The 19977-nt window shown below is 44.0% G+C and overlaps 2 protein-coding genes across 3 annotated transcripts; one reads left to right on the top strand and one right to left on the bottom strand.

Annotated features, from left to right (window-relative positions):
- The first annotated feature begins 5337 nt into the window (after positions 1–5337).
- On the top strand, positions 5338–9453 carry LOC146718355 (uncharacterized). Its single transcript, XM_085450801.1, has 4 exons — positions 5338–7215; positions 7341–7395; positions 7480–7560; positions 7888–9453. The coding sequence occupies exon 4, from the start codon at positions 8336–8338 to the stop codon at positions 9035–9037; it is 702 nt and encodes a 233-aa protein (XP_085306927.1). The 5' UTR covers positions 5338–7215; positions 7341–7395; positions 7480–7560; positions 7888–8335; the 3' UTR covers positions 9038–9453.
- A 2067-nt stretch (positions 9454–11520) lies between these two features.
- LOC146718354 (GTPase IMAP family member 2-like) lies at positions 11521–14961 on the bottom strand. Of its 2 annotated transcripts, XR_014918793.1 has the most exons (4): positions 14447–14961; positions 13111–13214; positions 12304–12931; positions 11521–12188 (listed from the first exon to the last, which is right to left on the bottom strand). XR_014918793.1 is itself a non-coding variant. In XM_085450783.1 (3 exons), exons 1-3 carry the CDS (start codon positions 14527–14529, stop codon positions 12717–12719), a joined length of 402 nt encoding a protein of 133 aa, XP_085306909.1. In that variant the 5' UTR covers positions 14530–14961; the 3' UTR covers positions 11521–12716. The 2 variants fall into 2 exon arrangements, 1 of the variants encoding a protein (XP_085306909.1); XM_085450783.1 differs by having other exon boundaries at positions 11521–12931.
- Between the last annotated feature and the right edge of the window lie 5016 nt (positions 14962–19977).

The following is a 19977-nucleotide window of genomic DNA, read 5'->3' as shown; positions in this document are numbered from 1 at the left end:
ACGCAGGGAGACCGAGGGGAAACAACACAGACGAACCAGCAATTACTAAGACAGAAAATACAACTTAAATACACTCAGAGAACACAGGGAGATTACACACAGGTGGGAGACACAGCTGGGAGTGATTAACATGACGAGACCAGGAAGGCAAACTGAAAACACTCACATAAGACGCAGACCTTCACAATAAAACAGGAACACACGGGGGGGAACAGGGTAAACACCAATTAGAGGAGAACAGAACCAAAATCGCGAAGAGAAAACACAAAACGCTGGGTCAAAAGGACCCAGGATCATGACAATTCCATCAGTTTTAGTGTGGAGCCTTTAGTTATCAAACCCAAGGCAAAGGCTCAGTTGTGAAAGAAGTTAAATCAAAATTTGTGGCAAAGCAGACAAGAATAAAAACATGCACAACACTATTTCAGTCTCTTGATCACACAGTTCACCAACTCATCAAGCTCTTCAAGTAGCATTATTCAGCACAAACACTGGAAAATCACCCTGCCATTCCATAGACATATACACAGAGCAAACTGGTAATAGAGTTGTTTTCATATTAAAATTTTTGAATTCATAAAACACCCTCTCTTTATTATGCAAGAGGCATCACAGAGCATCATGTACACCAATGTTGAGAGTGGAGAAAAGATTCTGTCACATCAATATAGTGGCAGCCATCGTGTTCAAGCCATGTTTAGAGTGGTATGAATCCTGTAAAATGCTACAATTATTACCAATATTTTTTAAGTTTGCTACTGGAAAAGCATGTAAAGCACAGATGAAATACATGAAAAATTACTTTGTTAAAAATGCAGGGCTTTTTTTCAGCTAGCTTCATTATTTGTTCACTTGTTCTTTTGGTTCGTGTACAACCTCTCGGGCCTCTCTCTCTGTCTCCATCTTCCTCAGTCGACTTGAATTATAATTGCTGGTGTTACGGATTCAAATATTGGGGATGGATACAAGAGGAAAAACCACAATAACAACACTGGTCCGGCCGGGTTGAGTCAAACGAGGATTTTAATAATCACACGCGTGGGAGATGGACACCGTACGCAGACATCATCAGATCTCAAAATGGTCGAGCATTGATCAAACTCTTATAGCCTCTAGTGGCCCCCACCTAATCATAAAAGCCTAAACATTCACATTCTTTCTCTCACACGGCGCCTAAGCTACGACCTTGGCTCTCTGTTTATCTGCTCCTGCTGAGATGGGGCAGAAAACTCCAGCATGTTCTGTTCTCTTCTAATCAGACAAATAAGGCGATGACTTTCTGCGAACAGTATTTCTTACAACTCAGCAGTATAATGCATCATAAAACAATATCATTCATTCACAATAAATCAGCAGTCTAATGTAATGCAAATCAGTTTAACAAAAGCAATAGTTATCACCTTCTTCTAATTCAGGAGCATAATGCAAACTAGAACTACATAATAATTCACAGTCTTTAATTAGGGGTCTAACATGGCATAAAATAATATTATAATCCCACACTGGAAAATATCAAAAATATAATCATATAATAATTATTATACGAGCAGGTCTGGGGTTTTAAAACTGTTCAGCACACTGCTAAATTATGCAAAATCATCATCAGTGAATGTGGGTAAAACAGAAGCTACAGCTTTATAATTTTTTGGTGAATTTGACTACATGTCACATATTAATGATAAAGGAACTGACCTCCCAGCCCATTCTTCATTCAGTGCTGCTAGTTTCAGTCATTGTGCAATGTACTGTTTATAAAAATGAGGAAACCTGCAGTCAGCTGAGACTGAAGATGTCACTTGGATGAGTGACGAAACGTTTCTCCCACTGAAAACGCTACGTCCAGATGAACAGAATCAACCTTTTGGGATTGACTACATGTCCACTCTTTGCTTCTGTTTGTTCTCTCTTTTTGCATTCTTGATCCTGCTTTCTCCCTTTCTCTCCTCCTCTTTCAATCTTTGTGGCATCACCCAAAAGTTAAATATTGCAGTAAATAAAAGGCATAAACTGATCCATAAACTTCATCCATCAGGCTGTCAGGAAGCTTAACTCCCTCCCGATTCTGCCCCCTCTCCCCTCCACAGTCTCACTGAACTCTGTCTCACACACACACACACACACACACACACACACACACACACACTCTCTGACTCACTCACTGGCCTGCACCAGTTACCAGTCACTTTGTGGAGCATTGGACTGCCATTACCTCATAAGACTTTGTTGTTACACTATCTCTTACCGCATACTACTAAATCTCCATTTGCACTATTTGCCTATTTGCACTACTATGCCTCCTTACTTGAATATTGTATATTGCATAGCTTTTTTTTTTTTGTTATACGTAAAATTGTATTGTATTTATTTAAATTTTTACTTTTTAATTATTTTATTTGCATTTTTTAATCACTAGGGTTTGAGAGTAACGAAATTTCTATTCTCTGTATGTCCTGTACATGTGGCAGAATGGACAAATAAAGTTGACTTGACTTGACTTGATATCAGTCTTTAGCAATATTCAAACTGATTACAGCCTGCTGCTGGACATAGACAGGAACCATCATTTTGACTTACTGTCACCTGGATTTGGAGCTGTACTATAAACAAACACTGAAACCTAATTCCTAACCAGAATAGGAATAGAAAATTTTAAAAAACTAAAATAACAGCGCACATCAGCTAATAATTAACTAATAATCCCTAGTGATTTAAGTTACAACAACTAACACTTTTGATGTTATCTAGAGATAAATAAAAATAGGCATATACTTTATAAGATACAGCAATGTCCCTGCATTATTAGAATAGTTTGAACTTTTGCTATAGTTCAGTAAAAGCCTGTTTCAAAACTGCATCACTGATTTGTCTCATGAGATTACCTCTTAATCTTCTGTCTGCCAGCACAACGAAAGTATAATTAGTCTACTGATGACAGACCACGCTGCTGAAACAGCAACATCATGACATAGGACAGAAAACCTGTTTTCATGCTGCCCTGTAATGTTGTTAACTTGAATGAGTTTGGGATTGTGTTTAAAAAAATGCTTAATGACAATGCATTGAGCCATAAAGCCTAGTAGACAAAGTACTCACATAAGCAGATGTAATTGTCAACATGCACTTCGATCTAGGTATAAAAGTCAATAAGTAACTTCATTATCACGAACAAATTACCTGTTGCTTCCGGAAACTCACAGATACTGGGCTTTAGTGCATCTTGCATCGGATGCACCGAGGTTTAGCTCCTCCGCTACGGACTACATAATTACATACAGCTCGGTTTGTCGCTACACAAAGCAGCCCTCTTAACACTGACCTTTCCAAGAGAAAGAATGATATGATCACAGTAAGTAAACCTGGGTTAATGTGTTACTGGCTTTATGTTGGCTGAGGAATGTTGCTGGAATTTACAAGTTAACTTTGCAGAAAATGGTGCTCAGAACGTGGATAGTCTGGGAATCACATTTAAACTTAATAACTAACAGGCTGCATTAATCAAAGTAATAATAATTATCAAGGACACGAACTGTTAGTGTGTTTTAGGGACTAGTCCTTTTAATAAGTGTTTTTAATGCGCTACTATTTGCATAATTTTAAAGCTCGGATACTCCTTTTGGCAAGGACATCCCCTTTCGAAATCGGAAAATTTACAACGGGGAAAAATGAAGAAGTAATTTTATCTATTTAATGATATAATGAAATTGCAGCCAAGTTAGAGGAAAAAAAACCCTATTTGAAAAATTATTGAAAATTATTTTGTGAAAAATACAGGGTTTTTTTTTTAGCCAACTTCACTATTTGCTCACTTGTTATTCCTGTTCTTGTACAACCCTCAGTCCTCTTTCTCTGTCTCCATCCTCCTCAGTCAACTTAAATTGCAGTTGCTGCAAAATATCAAAAATATAATCTTATAATAATTATTATAAGAGCTGGGGTTTTATAACTGATAACAGTATAGCACAAGTTATGTGAAATTACCATCAATGAAAGTAGGTAAAACAGAAGCTACAGTTTTATAATTTTTTGATGAATTTGACTACATGTCCACTCTTGTTTCTTTTTCTTCTCTCTCTTTGCTGTCTTCATCCTGCTTTCTCCCTTTCTCTCCCCCTCTATCCTCCTCTCTCAAGATTTAAATATTACAATGAATATAAGTTATAAACTGATCCATATCAGTCTATAGCTATGTTCAAACCAAATATAAGCTGCTGCAGGAAATAGACAGGTACAACTAATTAGTCTACTGATGACAAACCACGCTGCTGAAGCAGCAACATCATGGCATCGCAACAGGACAGAAAACCTGTTTTGATGCTGTCCTGTACTGTTGTTAACTTGAATAAGTTTGGGAATGTATTAAATAAAGGCTAAAGAGATAAAGACTCGTAGAGAAAGTTTTCACATAAGCAGACGTAAATGCTTAGCATGCACCTCGAAGTCAGTCAATAAGAAACATCAGTATCACGAACAAATTACCCGTTGCGTTCGAGTACCTCAGAAATATTGTTTTTTACTACGTCTTGCGTTGAGGTTTAGGTCCTCCCGTACAGACTACATACACCTCGGTTTTACTGGTGTCAAGCCAGCCTCCAATTCCAGCATTGCAGTCAAGCTAGCCTCCACTTTGTTTTACATTCCCTGTGTATTCTGATGGCAAAAGATGTGAAAACCTGATTTCAAAATAAAAGCTCAATTAAAGCCATCTCCTTTTGGATTTCAAAGTAAAAGCCCTCTGAATGTTTATTTTTGAACTACTGTTTTAATTAATTCAGAATGGAAAACTCACGTTTCCACAGACTAGTTGCAGTCTATATTGACAGTATACAACCCCATAATGATATCATGTCAATATTAATCATTCTTGTTTTGCCTTTCAAAATAATGGCCCTTTCAAATTGACCATATATCAGTGTGCATTTTCCATGAATTCAGAAAGCTCTAAAATGGAAAATTGCTGTTTCCACAGAATAATTACTGTCTATATTGACAGTATTCCATCCCACAGTGATACCATGTTGATCTCAAGTCATTCTGATTTTGCCTTTCAAAATAATAGCCCTTTCAAATTGTCCATACGGGAAATAATCTTTCAATGAATTCTGATTTCTCTAAAAATATAAATTCTTGTTTCCATATCATAATTTCACTCTAGATCAAGAGTATGCAACCCCACAATGATACCATGTCAATATCAAGTCAGTCTGGTTTTGTGTTTCAAATTAATGGCTCGTTGAAATTGCCCATTTAAGACCTACCTTTCAGTGATTTCAGAATGCTCTGAAAAGGAAAATTCCTGTTTCCACAAGATAATTCAACTTTAGATCAACAGTATACAACCCCACAGTGATACCATATCAAAATCAAGTCAGTCTGATTTTGCCTTCCAAAATAAAGGCCTTTTTAAATTGCCCATATACGACCTACTCTTTTAACGATTTGAAAATGCTCTAAAAAGAAAGATTTCTGTTTCCACAGGATAATTCCACTTTAGATCAACAGTATACAACTCCACGGTTATACCATATAAATTTTGAGTCAGGCTGATTTTGCCTTTCAAAGTAATAGCACTTTCAAATTGACCACATTTGACTTACTCTTACGATTTCGAAATGCTCTAAAATGGAAGATTCCTGTTTTCACAGGGCAATTACACTTTCGATCAAAATTGTCCAACCCCGCAGTGATACCATATCTATATAATATCATTCTGATTTTGCCTTCCAAAATAAAAGCCTTATCAAATTGCCAATATCTGACTCACTTTTGTAATGATTTCAAAATGCTCTAAAAAGAAAAATTCTTGTTTCCACAGGATAATTTCACTCTGTATTGACAGTATACAACCCCACAAAAATGAAAATTGCTGTTTCCACAGGATAATTTCACTTTAGATCAACAGAATCCAACCATGCGTTGTTACCATGTCAATTTCAAGTCATTCTGATTTTGCTTTCCAAAATAAAGGCCTTTTTAAATTGCCCATATACGACCTACTCGTTTAACGATTTCAAAATGATCTAAAATGGAAAATTCCTATTTCCACAAGATAATTTCACTTTAGAATTATTCTGAACTGTTTTTTTTTTCTTTCTGTTATCCACATATATGTTTTGATGTGCAATGGTATTAGTTTGAATGACATCTCCAAGGCCCTTTAATTTATAATTTTCTTTTTTGTTTTTTTTCTTTTTACTTTGTTTGTCAAGCATTTACCACATTTAAAACACACAAAAAAAGACAATAGTTAACTTTAAAATTAGTACAGAGGTGGAGAATAAACTCAACCGTGGTGTCTTTTGTCTTATGTAGTCAGAGAGATTATTGAATGTTTGGGTGGATGTATTTTCCTCTGTGGTAGGTTAGGATGTGCGCCCGCTACCCCGGGCTCTGTGGGGCTTGGTGGTGGTGCTAATGTAGGCCCCTATCCAGATGGGCCTTTGTGGCTTCCTGTGGTGCCTACTGGGGTCTGCGGGGGACCTGACCCCACGAGAGAGTACTTTGCCTTCACTTCCCTCTCCTCCTCATCCCCACTCCATCACATCGCCACAGATGCAGGGCTTTGGGGTACAGTTGTTTCACTGAGGTGGGGGTGAGGCATTCCTCCTGTGTCCCCTTCTGACCACCTGTACCTCAATTTTATTCCACAACCTATACATCAACATCACTTGTGCTGGGCATGCTGAATGGCGTCCAAGGGATGGTCTGTGTATTCAACCTCTCCTAAGTTGCCGGTGCCCACATCTCAATTTTAAATACATGTAGTGGATAAGGTTTCTCGGCAGGGGCCATGCTGACACCAATATTTATTATTTACTGTTACTTATACTTATCTAGGTTGTGGCTGTGGTCTCCCTACTGTGTTATATTTTTTCTTGTTTTCTTTTCTGTTTTTTTTTCCAGTAGGTAATCCAATGGAATTTACTGTCTTGTCTCACCGTCCCTCATCCCCTCTGTATTTTCCTCTCTTTTGAACGTCTCTTGTCTAAGTCTTAATCTTTCTTATCAACCAATTATGTGTGTTCCTTTGATAATAACTGCAAATTTAAATTTGCATTTCGTCAGGTTAGTTCTTTTCACTTAAATTTTTTTTTTAAATATATTGTATTAAATTATGTCGTTAAAATGAAATTTATTAAAAATGTATGCTGTTCTCTACAGAACTTGTCTATACCAGTCAAAGGGGATTCAGATAACGGACAAAAGCCACCAGAGCAGGTTCCATAAATAAAATTCTATGTGTTTGCTATTAAATATGTTGATATACCACATTTTAGTCAATCTATTACTGTTGAAATTATCCCTAAACTGAATATTGTTACGGGTAATGTCATTTTCAACAGGAAGAACTATCAGCTGCCACTTCTCTGACACCGGACATCTCCGTCTCCTGAGCAGGTCAGTCTGTCTGTACTATCATAATTTCTCTTTAACATTTACATGTAATTACACTAAAGTTACACCCCTCAACTCATGTAATAGCAACCAGAAAAACTATCAGCTGCCGCTTTCCTGACACCGGACATCTCCTTGCAGGAGGACGGACAGCTGTCTCCTGAGCAGGTCAGTCATTAAAAATGCTTTCAAATAAGTTATGATTGGTGCTAGTATCATTTTTTAAATGACCACGTTATATTACATAAAAATATTTGTAAAAACACAATATACAATTAAATAAAGAATTTTATCAAATGTTGTAACATAGAATGCAATTTCTATTTAATGACACTTCTTGACATGAATTTTTGCTATATATTCCAAAATTAAAAACACTGGCTGTTAATATACTTAAAATACACGAGTATTTCAAGTATATTTACAGATATTACAGTAGTTATGTAACATGGAACAAAACTTTTTCTCACTAAATGAATTTTTTCTCTTTTGTAGCCTAACAGCAACTCATCTGATGATGGATTCATAAGAATCAGGGTTCCACTTGAACCAACTTTTTTTTTTCTTGAAAAGAAAAGAATGGGCTAATCTAAAAAATAAGAGATCCCAAAGAAGATACAAGGGACTACAGTGGACAAATCTGATTTCAGACAGACTACGGACAGTGTTTCCATATTGTTCCTTTGCTTTCAAAGGGCACAGAGTCCAGGCTTTGGACTCAGTAAGAAAGGACCCTTTCTTCAGGTGTCTGGGTTACTGCAGTTTCGAGGATTGTCCAGTGACTGTCAGTGTCACTGTAGATAAAGAAGACGATCTAAAGGCGAAAGTAAATTCTCAAGATCTCGAGTGTGTGCACAACCACTATGAACTGAAAAGAAGACCAGTAAGAGCTCATAAGAGAGATAAAATTGACCATGAATTGGAAAAACAATTACCCAGAGCCATGTATCTGGAAAAAATGAGCAAAATGGATGATGATGTTGTGCAATCGGGGTGTAGAGATGAAGTTCCAACTCCTCAAGTGTTGAGAAACATAGCATTGGAAATCCGAAAGAAAAGTCGTCTTCATCATAATGAGATTATGAGTCTCCAGTTAATGGTGGCAAACAAGAAGAACAACCCAGAGGATGTATTGCAGAAAGTGATGTTACATCCAAAAGGTGCTTTTTTATGGTCTTCCAAGAGCATTGAAATTTTCCAGAGCCGCTGTCGGGAGGACTTAGTTTATTTGGATGCTACAGGAAGTATCATGAAAAAAAGAAAGTGTTTGCCTCCTTTCTGTATTTACGAACTTGTAGTAAGGAATCCATGGAAAACATGCTCTCCCCTACCAGTGGCTACATATTTAACATGTGACCATACCACTGCCTCGGTCACATATTTTCTGGAAGCATTTCTGACTGATGTTGCAAGGGCCTTTGGGCGCAAAGCCATGCATTCAGCTGTAATGCTTACGTGTGATGGATCTATGGTCCTAATGCAAGCTATCTGTTTAGCTTTAGCAAAAAAAAATCTGTCGGACACAATAAATCATAATTATAACATCACTTCGGGGAAAGGAAACAAGGAAGACTTCGAGGTTCCAATTCTTCACAAATGCCTTAGTTATGTTATGAAGAATGCCAAGGAGATCTGTAAAAAGTAGTAAGTGTAGTCGTTTTAATACAGTATTCACTTGTTTGTTTGTTTGTTTTTTATTGTGACATGTGACATGGCATTTCATTTTTCAATTTGGGAAAACTGTTTATTACTGTTTTGGAAACACTTAAAGATAATTTCTTCTTAAACTGCAGTGCACCAAAGAACTACCATCTTGCAATGCACACTGTTGGAGTCTTCACTACTGCAACTTCCTTAAAAGACCTCAGTGACATGGTTCAAAGTGCTGCAGTTGTTTTTGGGAGTCCTTGTAGTGGTGACAATGTCGAAAAACATTTTCACAACCTGCAGTTATGGATGCAGAAAGCCAATGTTGATGTTGATGGTAATGCTAGAAACTCAAAAGCTGATGAGGACCTAAAGGTAAACTGAAGTCAATTTTTATTAAAGCTAAAGGCTACACTTTTGTCTCTTATACTTCTTTTTAAATACTTTGGAATAGCATAATAATCACAAGTCACAAGTAATTTGAAATGTTTTATACAGGTTTGATTCAGCTGGCGCCAGCGGGATAGCCGCATGAGTGAAGATGGTGAATGTTTGGGTTTAGTGCGAACAACTGCATCCAATTTTTGCAGTTGGTATAATGTCCATCACTGGTCACCAATTATCTCAGTTCCCATTGTTCTTCTCCAAGATGTTATCCATATTGCAGAGCCATGAGTTTCTCCGAGATCTTATCCATACTGCGTTCAAAACACAGTCTGAGTACTCACAGCCCTGCCAATCGTCTATCAAGTCAGCCAGCCTTATGGGATTTTGAACAGCTGTAGCAGCTTCTTGTTCTTCGATAAGACAGGTTCAAGCCAGCTCCAATCAGCCCGAACTCTGTTATCGTGGTTCCTAATACATAGGTAGATGTCGTTCAATGTCCTCCATCGAGTGTCGTCAGACACACGATGCAACCGACCATCGAGTATCCGGCAGCAAACGTCTCTACAGGACAATTGGATGAAATCCATATTTCTTTAGGCTTTAGAGGACAAGACTGAGAAACTCTTTGAGGGTTAGAGTTAGACGAGACTAGACAAACACACAGAAGCAGCAGGGAAGCCAAGGAAGGGAGAGGGGGAAAGATGCGTCCGCCTCCTCTGAGAGCCAAAATAGATGAAATGTATGTCTGCAATTTAAAATGTAATCAGAGGAAGCACTGAAGCGATTTGGCTCAGTTCCTATTTACTTTGTACCATTCCTTCACTAGTGTGAGTACCTGATATGTCTATACACCTTTCTCATCACATCACTGCACTGTGGGTCATATGCAGCAACGATTGTAAATAATGCGGACATTCTCATTTGAAGGATAATCCTATTCAATAAAAGTCACTGCTTTCTAATGTATCCTGCCATCTTTACTACATATGTAACAAAAGTAAACATAAGATGTGAACTTTTAAACATGACTTGAACTTGGACTGTTCACGGTGAATTGTGGAATTGCTGTTGATGCCAAATTTTAGGAAAAATGGTTTTAGGCAAGAATATCTTTAGGCATGAAGTTTTTCTTCAGCTGACTTGTTAAAACATAAACAACTACAGGGTGCTAAAATACACTCAGTGTTTAACAACCATTTTAATTCATCTAATCCTAGTTTGTTCACTATATAAACTAAATTTCTTTATAATCAAAGCACTTATAGAGTAGGTGGCATAGATTGTGGTCATGGCATTAAACCAATTCCACCACATTAAGGGTTCAACTGTTTTACAATTGCTGCATCGCTTTGCTGTATCAGAATACCAGTAAAAACAAGAAGCTACTGATTCTTCACCTTATTACTGATTCTGGTAATAAACTCAATTTATGGATAGTGAATGTGGCTCCAAAGCTACCACAAGACTGACCACAAATATGTGGTGTCACTCTCAGGCTGCGTGGATCAATAAAGACAAGGCTTCAAACAGCCTCAATCAATGACTGTGTGATCAGCAAATTCATCATCTCTCAGAGCTTCTTCTGCACTGTCACCAGCATCCTGCTCAGGTGAAAAACAAGCAGGAGAATCTTCTGGATTCTACATTCATCACTGATGATTTATTGGTAACCTGGGAATGTGCTCAGTCATAAATGATGTAGTAAAAAGTTGGTGTTTAGTATATGAGAAAAACCTGGAGCTCATTCATTATCAGTGTCAGTAGAAAAGATACTTACACCTAAATACTAGGGGTGCAACGATGCACAAAATTCACGGTTCGGGGTCGAAGAGTGCCCCAGAGCGATTCTAATGGGTTCGTCAGGGGATCGGGAAAGAAAACGTAGCACTTGGGGGCCACGCACAGAAGCTGCTGCGGCAGTGTGGGGGTCATTGATACCCCAGTACATAAAAATGAAGCATAATCACAATAATGCTAATAATAATAAGAAGATGAAGAAGAAGATGAAGAACAAGAAAAAGAAGAATACAACACAGACGCTTCTGAGTTTTATTTTATTTTATTTGAAATTACACATATGATACAACTGAGGCAATCTGGAAGGCCATACCTTTTAGGGACATGCGCAATAGGGAGGGTGCGTTTTTAAAATGCCCCCCTCCCCCCCTGGGGCTGTATTTTTGATTACAATATCAACAAACTGTCCGTGTTTCAGGTGCTCGGTGCTGTACAGCACCTTCGGTGGTTGTGAATACATGATCAGGAGACGTTGAATGGAAGGAATGAAACGCGGCGTGAGGAGTCTTTTCCTGATGCTGTAATAATGTTCAGCGTAAAAGTCATCCTCCAAGTGTCACAGCGGGATGGAACGGACACACGCACAGGCTCTGAGTTGGGAAACACAAGAATCTTTATTACAGCACACCAGGTGATCTATTTACAGAGGTGAGGGGGAAGCCGGGCTCCGGGGGTCCACACACAAAGGGAAAAGACGCTGAAAGTCCACACGCACTCCGTCCACTCCTCACGCTCCTCTCCACACTCCACAGAAAACACGATGACGTACTCCACTCCTCGCACACTCAATCACTCAGGAAACACAGGGGTTGGTCCAGGGAAGGCGGGTCGGCAACGGTCCAGCGACGAGAAACACAGAGCTGCCGTCTTATAAAGGAGCTGGAACACTCTCGTAATGAGCCACAGGTGCGTGATGGCGACCGGGTGTGTGGACCAAGGGCAGAAGCCCACAGGTGAGCTCCGCCCTGGCAGAGGGAGGAGGGAAAGAGAGGAAGGGAGAGAGCAGGAACAAAATGAAAAACATATGTAGCCATACTGAGCCGACCGGGTAGGCACAGGGACCCTGACACCAAGACTCACAGACACTCGTGTTGTCTCTGGCTGGGGTGGTTGGTCTTGCACCCGTTGCATGCTTCGGTGCGGTACTCGTTGATCACTAGGTTGAGTAGGTGATACACCTATGCAGTTTTCACGGTATCGACGAGTAAAGAAGACGCCCAACCGTCAAGCTCGGCGTCTTTAACTGAGAATATCCAAGGGCTCCACCAAGCCCCATGAGAACATAAGATGTAAAGTACGCTCCTGTGCCAAATAATCCCAGGGAAGCGAGGCGGAAGAATTCACACCGCTCCTTCAATTCGATCCTCTCCTCTTCTTCCCTTTTTCTTTGTTCTTCCTCCTTTCTCCTCTTCAGCCTTTCTCCTTCGAGCTTCTTCTGGGCCGCCTTATACATCTCGTTGGTGTAGTGGTTTCCTCCATTGAAATCCACCATTTCATCCAAAAGACAGCCCCAGAGTGTCGATCACAGCGATATTTCTACCGCCTTCGCCCTCTGCCTCTTTTCTGAGACAGCCGTCGGTGACAGACTCAGGCGAAACGTCTTCTTTGAAAGCGTTCGCATCCCCCAGGATGGTGTTTCCGGATGCACTCTTTCCCGATCCTGTTTTACCGACCAGAAGGAGTCTCAGTTCTTCACGGGTCGCAGAGCCTGCGGGGTTGGGGAAATGATAGTAACATTTGAATTATTCTAGAAAAAAAAAAAAACATAAAACACTACGTTACACTAGGCTATTCTTTTGTTATCTTTGTATTGATGTTGACAGCAAGCAGTTTGTCCACATAAAGCGAGTACCACAAGCAGCACACAACCCTGGGATTGCACTTTACCTTTGTATCGATGTTGACAGCGAGCAGTTTGCCCACATAACGCCAGTAGCACAAGCAGCACACATCCCTGGATCTGGCCTTTGGTCGCCAACATTTTCAGTAAGCTAAGAAAAGAAGAAAGAAAAAAGAGGTGAAATTAAGGCACATTCAAGGAAAGTATTTCAGATCAGATTAGCAAGTTAAACCACACTGAAAATACACGTTGAATAAACCATGGCCCCAAACTGGTCGGTTGTCCCATGTGTTTCCCCCGTAGCTGCTCCAGACGCACACACAATGAGCCCTGGTTTCGCGACACAGGCGTAGCAACAACCTCCTTCTACTCCTCACTGCCTCCTGTATGTGTGTGTGTGTGTGTGTGTGTAGGAGGTACTGGGCTCCTCACAGACGGTGGTGTTCGCGAAACCCACTAGGGGTGGGTTTTGATAATCGATTTATCGATTAAAATCGATTCTGGCTTGGATAACGTGATATCGATTCATTAAAATCCTGAATCGATTTTTTAATATAATATAATATAATATGTTTTGGGCATATAATATAATATGCCCGAAACGCCAGAATCTCAGGTTAAACCTCACAAAATTTCAAGAACCACCAAACAGCTAAAACAGTAAATGAGAGCAGGTACACAGATTCTGCACAAAGATGTACAATTTGTACGTCAATTTTGTACTTTTTTTTTACATTAGTAATTCCTTTTGTGCATAATTTTATATTATTGTTAATAATAAATTAATTAAAGCAACAAAACAACCTGAAGAGCCGGTTCGGAGCCGAAAGAGCCGGCTCTTTTTAGTGAGCCGAGCCGAAAGAGCCGGTTCTCTAAAAAGAGCCGAAAATCCCATCACTACTACATAGGCTATATATCGACATATGAAAGTCTTATATATTATAAACCAATAAATTTAGAATGGTTGCAAATTTAGAAACGATCAAACCTCATTAAGGTCGCATAACATTTACATGACATTACACAGAAACAAATATAAAGCTAAGAATTAAGAATCATTCAAACAAAATTACAAAATGAATACAGAATGACTTATCCATTAAGAAATGCAGCTTCAATATAAACCTTTAAATGTATAACAAAAAGAATCTGCATAACTAATGCTTAATAGCATGTAAAGTATAAAAACATCTTTCCAGATTATGCAGATTATTTTTCATAAAACACACCAACACTACATCTGAAGACAACAAGGATTAACGCCTACAGACTGTGCTGACAAAACACTGGAATTTAATTCCTTATTCAGTGAAAATGAAAGTGTACAATTTCAGTTAATTCATAAATGACGCACTAACTTTGATCCAGAATACATAAACACACCTTTGCTTTCCAAGTATCCCCGTCACCTTTGAACACAGATAGATAGGGTTATTACTTCCTGCCTTCCAGGCTTCAACGTGCATCCTGGATTGTGATTCAGTTCTTCTCTATCCTGCATAGCAACATTAATTGAACAGATTTCGTTCATTGGCGCTCTGGAAAACAGGCTCTTTACATTTCTTGTGTGGAGAAACCAAACGTCCAGCAGTAAGTAGAAACGCTCTGTGTTAATGTGACTGTATATACGGGAAATTAACTTAACCTTGCTACTCCACGTAAAAGCTCTGCTCAAATTGCGATTTGAGTTAGTGGCCTACTCTTAAGCTTTGTGAGTTTTTGTGGAGAACACCGAGGCTCTCTGCTCTAGTCCCCGGGTCGTTGGGGCTTCCTGTTTAGCTGCAGAGTTGTTTACAGCGCTGTCGGCCGCTGTTTTTCCCCCTTTTATTTACTTCCGTGTGTGTGAGTGTGTGGTTATAAGTAGTGTAACGTTCACAAGAACCAGACGGTTGGGGTCTCAGTTTGTCCGTTTATTCGGCACATAAGCCAGCGGGTTGTTAACTCAGGGGGAAGCGCTCTCGAACTACACCTCTCTTCAGCCTGGCACCCACACAGAACAACCAGGTCCCCCCACCCCTTCCTGTACACCACCCTCACTACTTCCTGCAGCCCAACCAAACATGAATCTTAAAGGAACAACAACAGTGTGCAGAGAAAACCAACATGTCACTGTCCAGTAACACTTAACCATCGTTACACTGCCCCCCCAGCAATAAGTTCCTCGTCCCCGAGGGAACGACACAGTCTCTGAGGCAGGGCGGTAGCCTACGTTCCCTCCTTGACCTCCTGAGCCCCTGAGGAGGACGCGGAGCTTCGGGGCTTTGGGGTGAAGAGTCCGAGGGGGGGGAACGCAGCCCCGGTCGGGGGCCCCTCTGAGCAGGGTCATGGACGCTCTGTACACGTCCCTCTGGAAAGGAGGGGAGGGACTGTCCTCTGTAGGGGGCCATCCGGTCTCTGTGCAGCGCTACTATCCTCCCCCTAGGAGGCAACTGCACCCTGTAAACAACCTCCCCCACTCGCTCTAGGACGCTGCAAGGCCCCACCCAGCTGCTATTCAGTTTAGGACACCGTCCCTTCTTCCTCTTTGGGCTGTAGACCCACACCAGCTCCCCAGCACGGAAGTGCCTCCCTTTAGTGGTGATGTCGTAATTCCTCTTTTGGCGCAGGCCTGCCTTCGCCAGCTGCTCTCGGGCGTAGGAATGTGCAGAATCCAGCCGGTCCTGCAGCTTCCTTGCGTAGTCCCGGCCCGGTGGTGCCTCTGGCGCGTCCGGGGGTTTCCCAAAAGCCAACTCTGCAGGAGTTCTCAGCTCTCTCCCTAACATGAGCAGGGCAGGCGTACATTGGGTGGAGTCCTGCACTGCCGACCTGTAGGCCATGAGGGTAAGGGGAAGATGGTAATCCCAGTCCCGTTGGTGTTCTGAGGTAAGGATGGCTAGCTGCTGGGCCAGCGTCCTGTTAAACCTTTCCACCAGCCCATCGCTTTGGGGGTGAAGTGGGGTGGTGCGGGTTTTCTTAGTCCCAAGGCGTTCACACATGGCAGCAAATACCTTGGATTCAAAGTTACGCCCCTGGTCACTGTGGAGGGTCTCTGCTGTTCCAAAGCGGCTGAACATCCCCTCCACTAATACATCAGCGACCGTCTCAGCCTCCTGATCTGGGATGGCGTATGCTTCCGGCCACTTGGTAAAATAGTCCATGGCCACAAGAACATAGCGGTTTCCTCTGTCTGTGCGAGGAAATGGGCCCATGACGTCCACAGCTACTCGCTCCATTGGGGCTCCTGCTGGTTGCTGCTGAAGCTGAGCCCGGGACTGGTCTTGTGGCCCTTTGTGTGAGGAACATGCATCACAGCTGCGGCAAAAGTCCTCCACATCCCTCCGCTGTTGACCCCAGTAATAGCCCTGGCGGAGGCGGCGAAGAGTCTTGGAGACCCCAAAGTGGCCAGAGCCAGTGCTCCCATGGCAGGCTCCCAGCACAGCTGACCTCAGCGACCTTGGCACCACAACCTGCCACCTCTCCTCCCCCGTGGCAGGATCCTTCCAGGCACGCTCCAACACCCCCTCCTTCAGCCTGAGAGCTGCAAACTTGGCCCACAGCCCCCTGGTACAGATGGAAAACCCAGTGACCTCATCCCAAAGGGGTTGCTCCCCCTTCTCCAGCCACTGCAGGACCGGCAGCAGGTCTGTGTCTTGTTCCTGCCGTGCCCTCCACTCCGCTGCATCCACCACCAGAAGAACCCTGCAGGCGAGCTGTGCTGCTCCGTCTATTGTCGTGAGTTCCCGCTCTATTTCCTCTCGCTTCTCACAGTAACGGCAGCCAGCTGCAGCACATGGGCGGCGAGAGAGGGCGTCTGCGTTAGAATGGTGCGTCCCTGCTCTGTGCTCCACGGTGAAATTGAAGGCTTGGAGCTCCTCCAGCCAGCGAGCCACCTGTCCCTCTGGCTCCCTGAAAGACATCAGCCACTGAAGGGCAGCATGATCAGTTCTGACAACAAATGCTGTGCCGCACAGGTAGGATTTTAAAGTGTCTCACCCCCGCCACCACAGCCAACAGCTCTCGTCGTGTGACACAGTAGCGCCGCTCGCTCCTGTTCAGGACCCGGCTGAAGTACGCCACCACCTTCTCCCCTTCCGGTCCAACCTGCGACAACACCGCTCCCAGCCCCACATTACTTCCGTCAGTGTCCAGGACAAAAGGCAGGGCGGGGTCAGGGGGGGCAAGGACTGGAGACTCTGTCAGCAATCTGCGGAGGGTGTCGAACGCCTGCTGACAGTCCTGGGTCCAGATGAAGTCACGGTCCTTCTGCAGCAGGTGGAAGAGTGGTGCGGCTATGGAGGAAAAGCCCTTCACAAACCTCCTGTAATAAGACGCCAGTCCTAGGAAGCTTTTGAGCTGTTTCTGGTCTGCTGGTGTGGGCCACTCGGTAATGGTGTGAATTTTTTCCTCCAAAGTGCTGATGCCCTCACGACCCAGCTTGTGGCCCAGAAACTCCACCTCCCTCCTCATGAAGTGGCACTTGTCGGGATGCAGCATCAGGCCTGCAGCCGCCACCCTCTCCAACACTTGTCTCAGGGCATCCAGGGCAGCATCAAAGGAGCTCCCGTGCACTAGAAGATCATCCAGGTAAACCAGACACCGTTGCCGTGGGACGCCAGCCAGCACACTGTCCATGAGCCTCTCGAAGGTCGCAGGAGCGTTGCAAAGGCCAAAACTCAGGACTTTGAACTGCCATAGTCCCCTGTTAGTGCAGAAGGCTGTCTTCGGTCTGGATTCCGGGGACAGTGGCACCTGCCAGTAGCCACTCCGCAGGTCCAGGGTGGAAAACCAGGAGGACCCGGCTACTAAGTCGAGGGACTCATCAATCCTGGGAAGGGGGTAAGAGTCTTTCTTCGTCACTTTGTTGAGTGGTCTGTAGTCCACACAGAAACGCATCCTAGGACTTTTTTTCTTAGGCACCATCACCACCGCGGAGGCCCACGGGCTATCAGATGGTTCTATGATGCCCGCCTTCATCATTTCACACAGCTCCCTGTCTGCAGCCTCCTGATGAGCCAGGGGCAGGCGGCGGGGGCGCACTTTAATAGGCTGGGCATCCCCAGTCTCAATGACGTGCTCTACCAAGTGTGTCAAGCCAACATCACTTTCTTTCAGGGCAAAAATGTCACTAAACTCTTTTAGTACCTGCCATAGACTCTCTTGCTGCTGTGGAGTCAGCCCCTCACAGTTCTTTGACCAGATACTCCTCACTGCTGAGAGCCTCTCCTCCTCCTCCTCCTCCGCTCGCTGTTCTGCTGGCGGGTCTGCAGGGGTCTCTGCGGTGGAGGTGGACGCCGCGGCAGATGCTGTGCAGACCGGGGGAGGAATAAGCGGCACCTTCTTCCCATCAGAGAGTACGAGGAGGCCTTTGCCTAAGTCCAGTACACCACCAATGGCTTGTAAAAAATCCAGCCCAAGGATGCAGGCGTCCTGCACGTCAGCCACCCAGGCAGCATAAGACACACCGAGGTCCCCCACCTTGAACTGGAACACTCCCTTCCCTCTCATTGGGGCCAGATCACCGGTCACAGTCTTAAGTTGCACGTTAGTCGGTTGTACAGCAGCTCCGGTTGGGACAATATCGGGTCGGACCAGCGTTGCATTGGATCCCGTGTCCAGCAGGGCCGTACAGGACACCCCCGCAATCGTCACTGGAACATGGCAAAAGCCGCCAACCTGGGTCCAGCCCACAGTGATGGCCGCACCGGGTGGAGGTGGCGGTGGTGTGGGGATGTCGTTCTCCCAGGCCCGTGTACTCCCGCCTACACGGGCCCGTGGGCGTTTCCCTGAACCGCTGCAAGCTTGGGGCACTGCCTGATGAGGTGTCCGACTTGTCCACATCCCCAGCAGCTCTGAGGTCGGCGGTGTGGGCCAGCCCGAGGGGAAGGCGACTGCAGCGAAGCTGTCTGCACCAAACTGCACAGGCCCGCTGGCGTCTCCATCTGTTCCACAGGTGCTGACACAGCCCTCACCACATGTGCGTCGTCAGCGCCCCCAGAGGATCCTGCAAGCATCTCCCTCTCCAACGCTAGCTCCAGGGCTGCACTGTGTGGCCGGCCGAGCAAGCTGAGTTTGCATGCGGAGCTCTTTAGGGTTCAGGGCCTGCAGGAACTGGTCCCGAGCTAACTCCGCCTGCACTGATGGTGGCATGCTGTCATACGCCCTCCGGCAAAGGCACTCGACTTCATGGGCCAAAATGCGGAGGGGCTCACCTGGCAATCTGCGTCTGTTGTGGAACTCCGACCTCAGCAGCACTGGTTGGTTATACTGCCCGAAGCGCCTCTGAAGTGCTCCGACCAGAGCATTATAATCTCCCCTCTGCTCCTCGGTCAGCAGCAGCAGGCATGCAGCTGCATCCTCACACAGGCACAAAGCCAATTGGAGAGCTTTATGTTCCTCAGACCAGCCAGCTGCAACAGCTAACAGCTCGAACTGTGCGATAAACACTTCCCATGGCGTCTTGCCGCTGAACTTAGGCGTTTTTATATTCGCTGCAGCTTGCTGGGCGCCGCCATGTTTGTTTACATCACGTGACGGCGCGCCAAGCGAGGTCGACTCCTTCCCGCCGGAATCGCGGCCGCTGTGCGAACAGTTCCCGAGCCTAGTCAAACCTGGAGAAAATCCAGCCTCGGCAGACAGCCGCAGCGCCGTTTCCCTCACTCCATGGGCGGGCGAGCGCGGACGAACCTCCCTCTCCTCCGTCTCCTTCTTAATCCTGCCCGGCAACATCCTCGTCTCGTAACGGCAAGCGTCGCCGGCAACAGGGTCTCGGGCGTTCTGGGGTTCTTTTTTCTTTCTTCACTTCTGACACCAATGTAACGTTCACAAGAACCAGACGGTTGGGGTCTCAGTTTGTCCGTTTATTCGGCACATAAGCCAGCGGGTTGTTAACTCAGGGGGAAGCGCTCTCGAACTACACCTCTCTTCAGCCTGGCACC

This window comes from Copadichromis virginalis, linkage group LG1, assembly GCF_057382275.1.
Source record: "Copadichromis virginalis isolate Kocher_CV1m ecotype Utaka linkage group LG1, C_Virginalis_male_GT1.1, whole genome shotgun sequence".
NCBI lineage: Eukaryota > Metazoa > Chordata > Actinopteri > Cichliformes > Cichlidae > Copadichromis > Copadichromis virginalis.
Note: the sequence above shows the minus strand (reverse complement) of the source record. Positions and strands in the feature narration are given on the sequence as shown.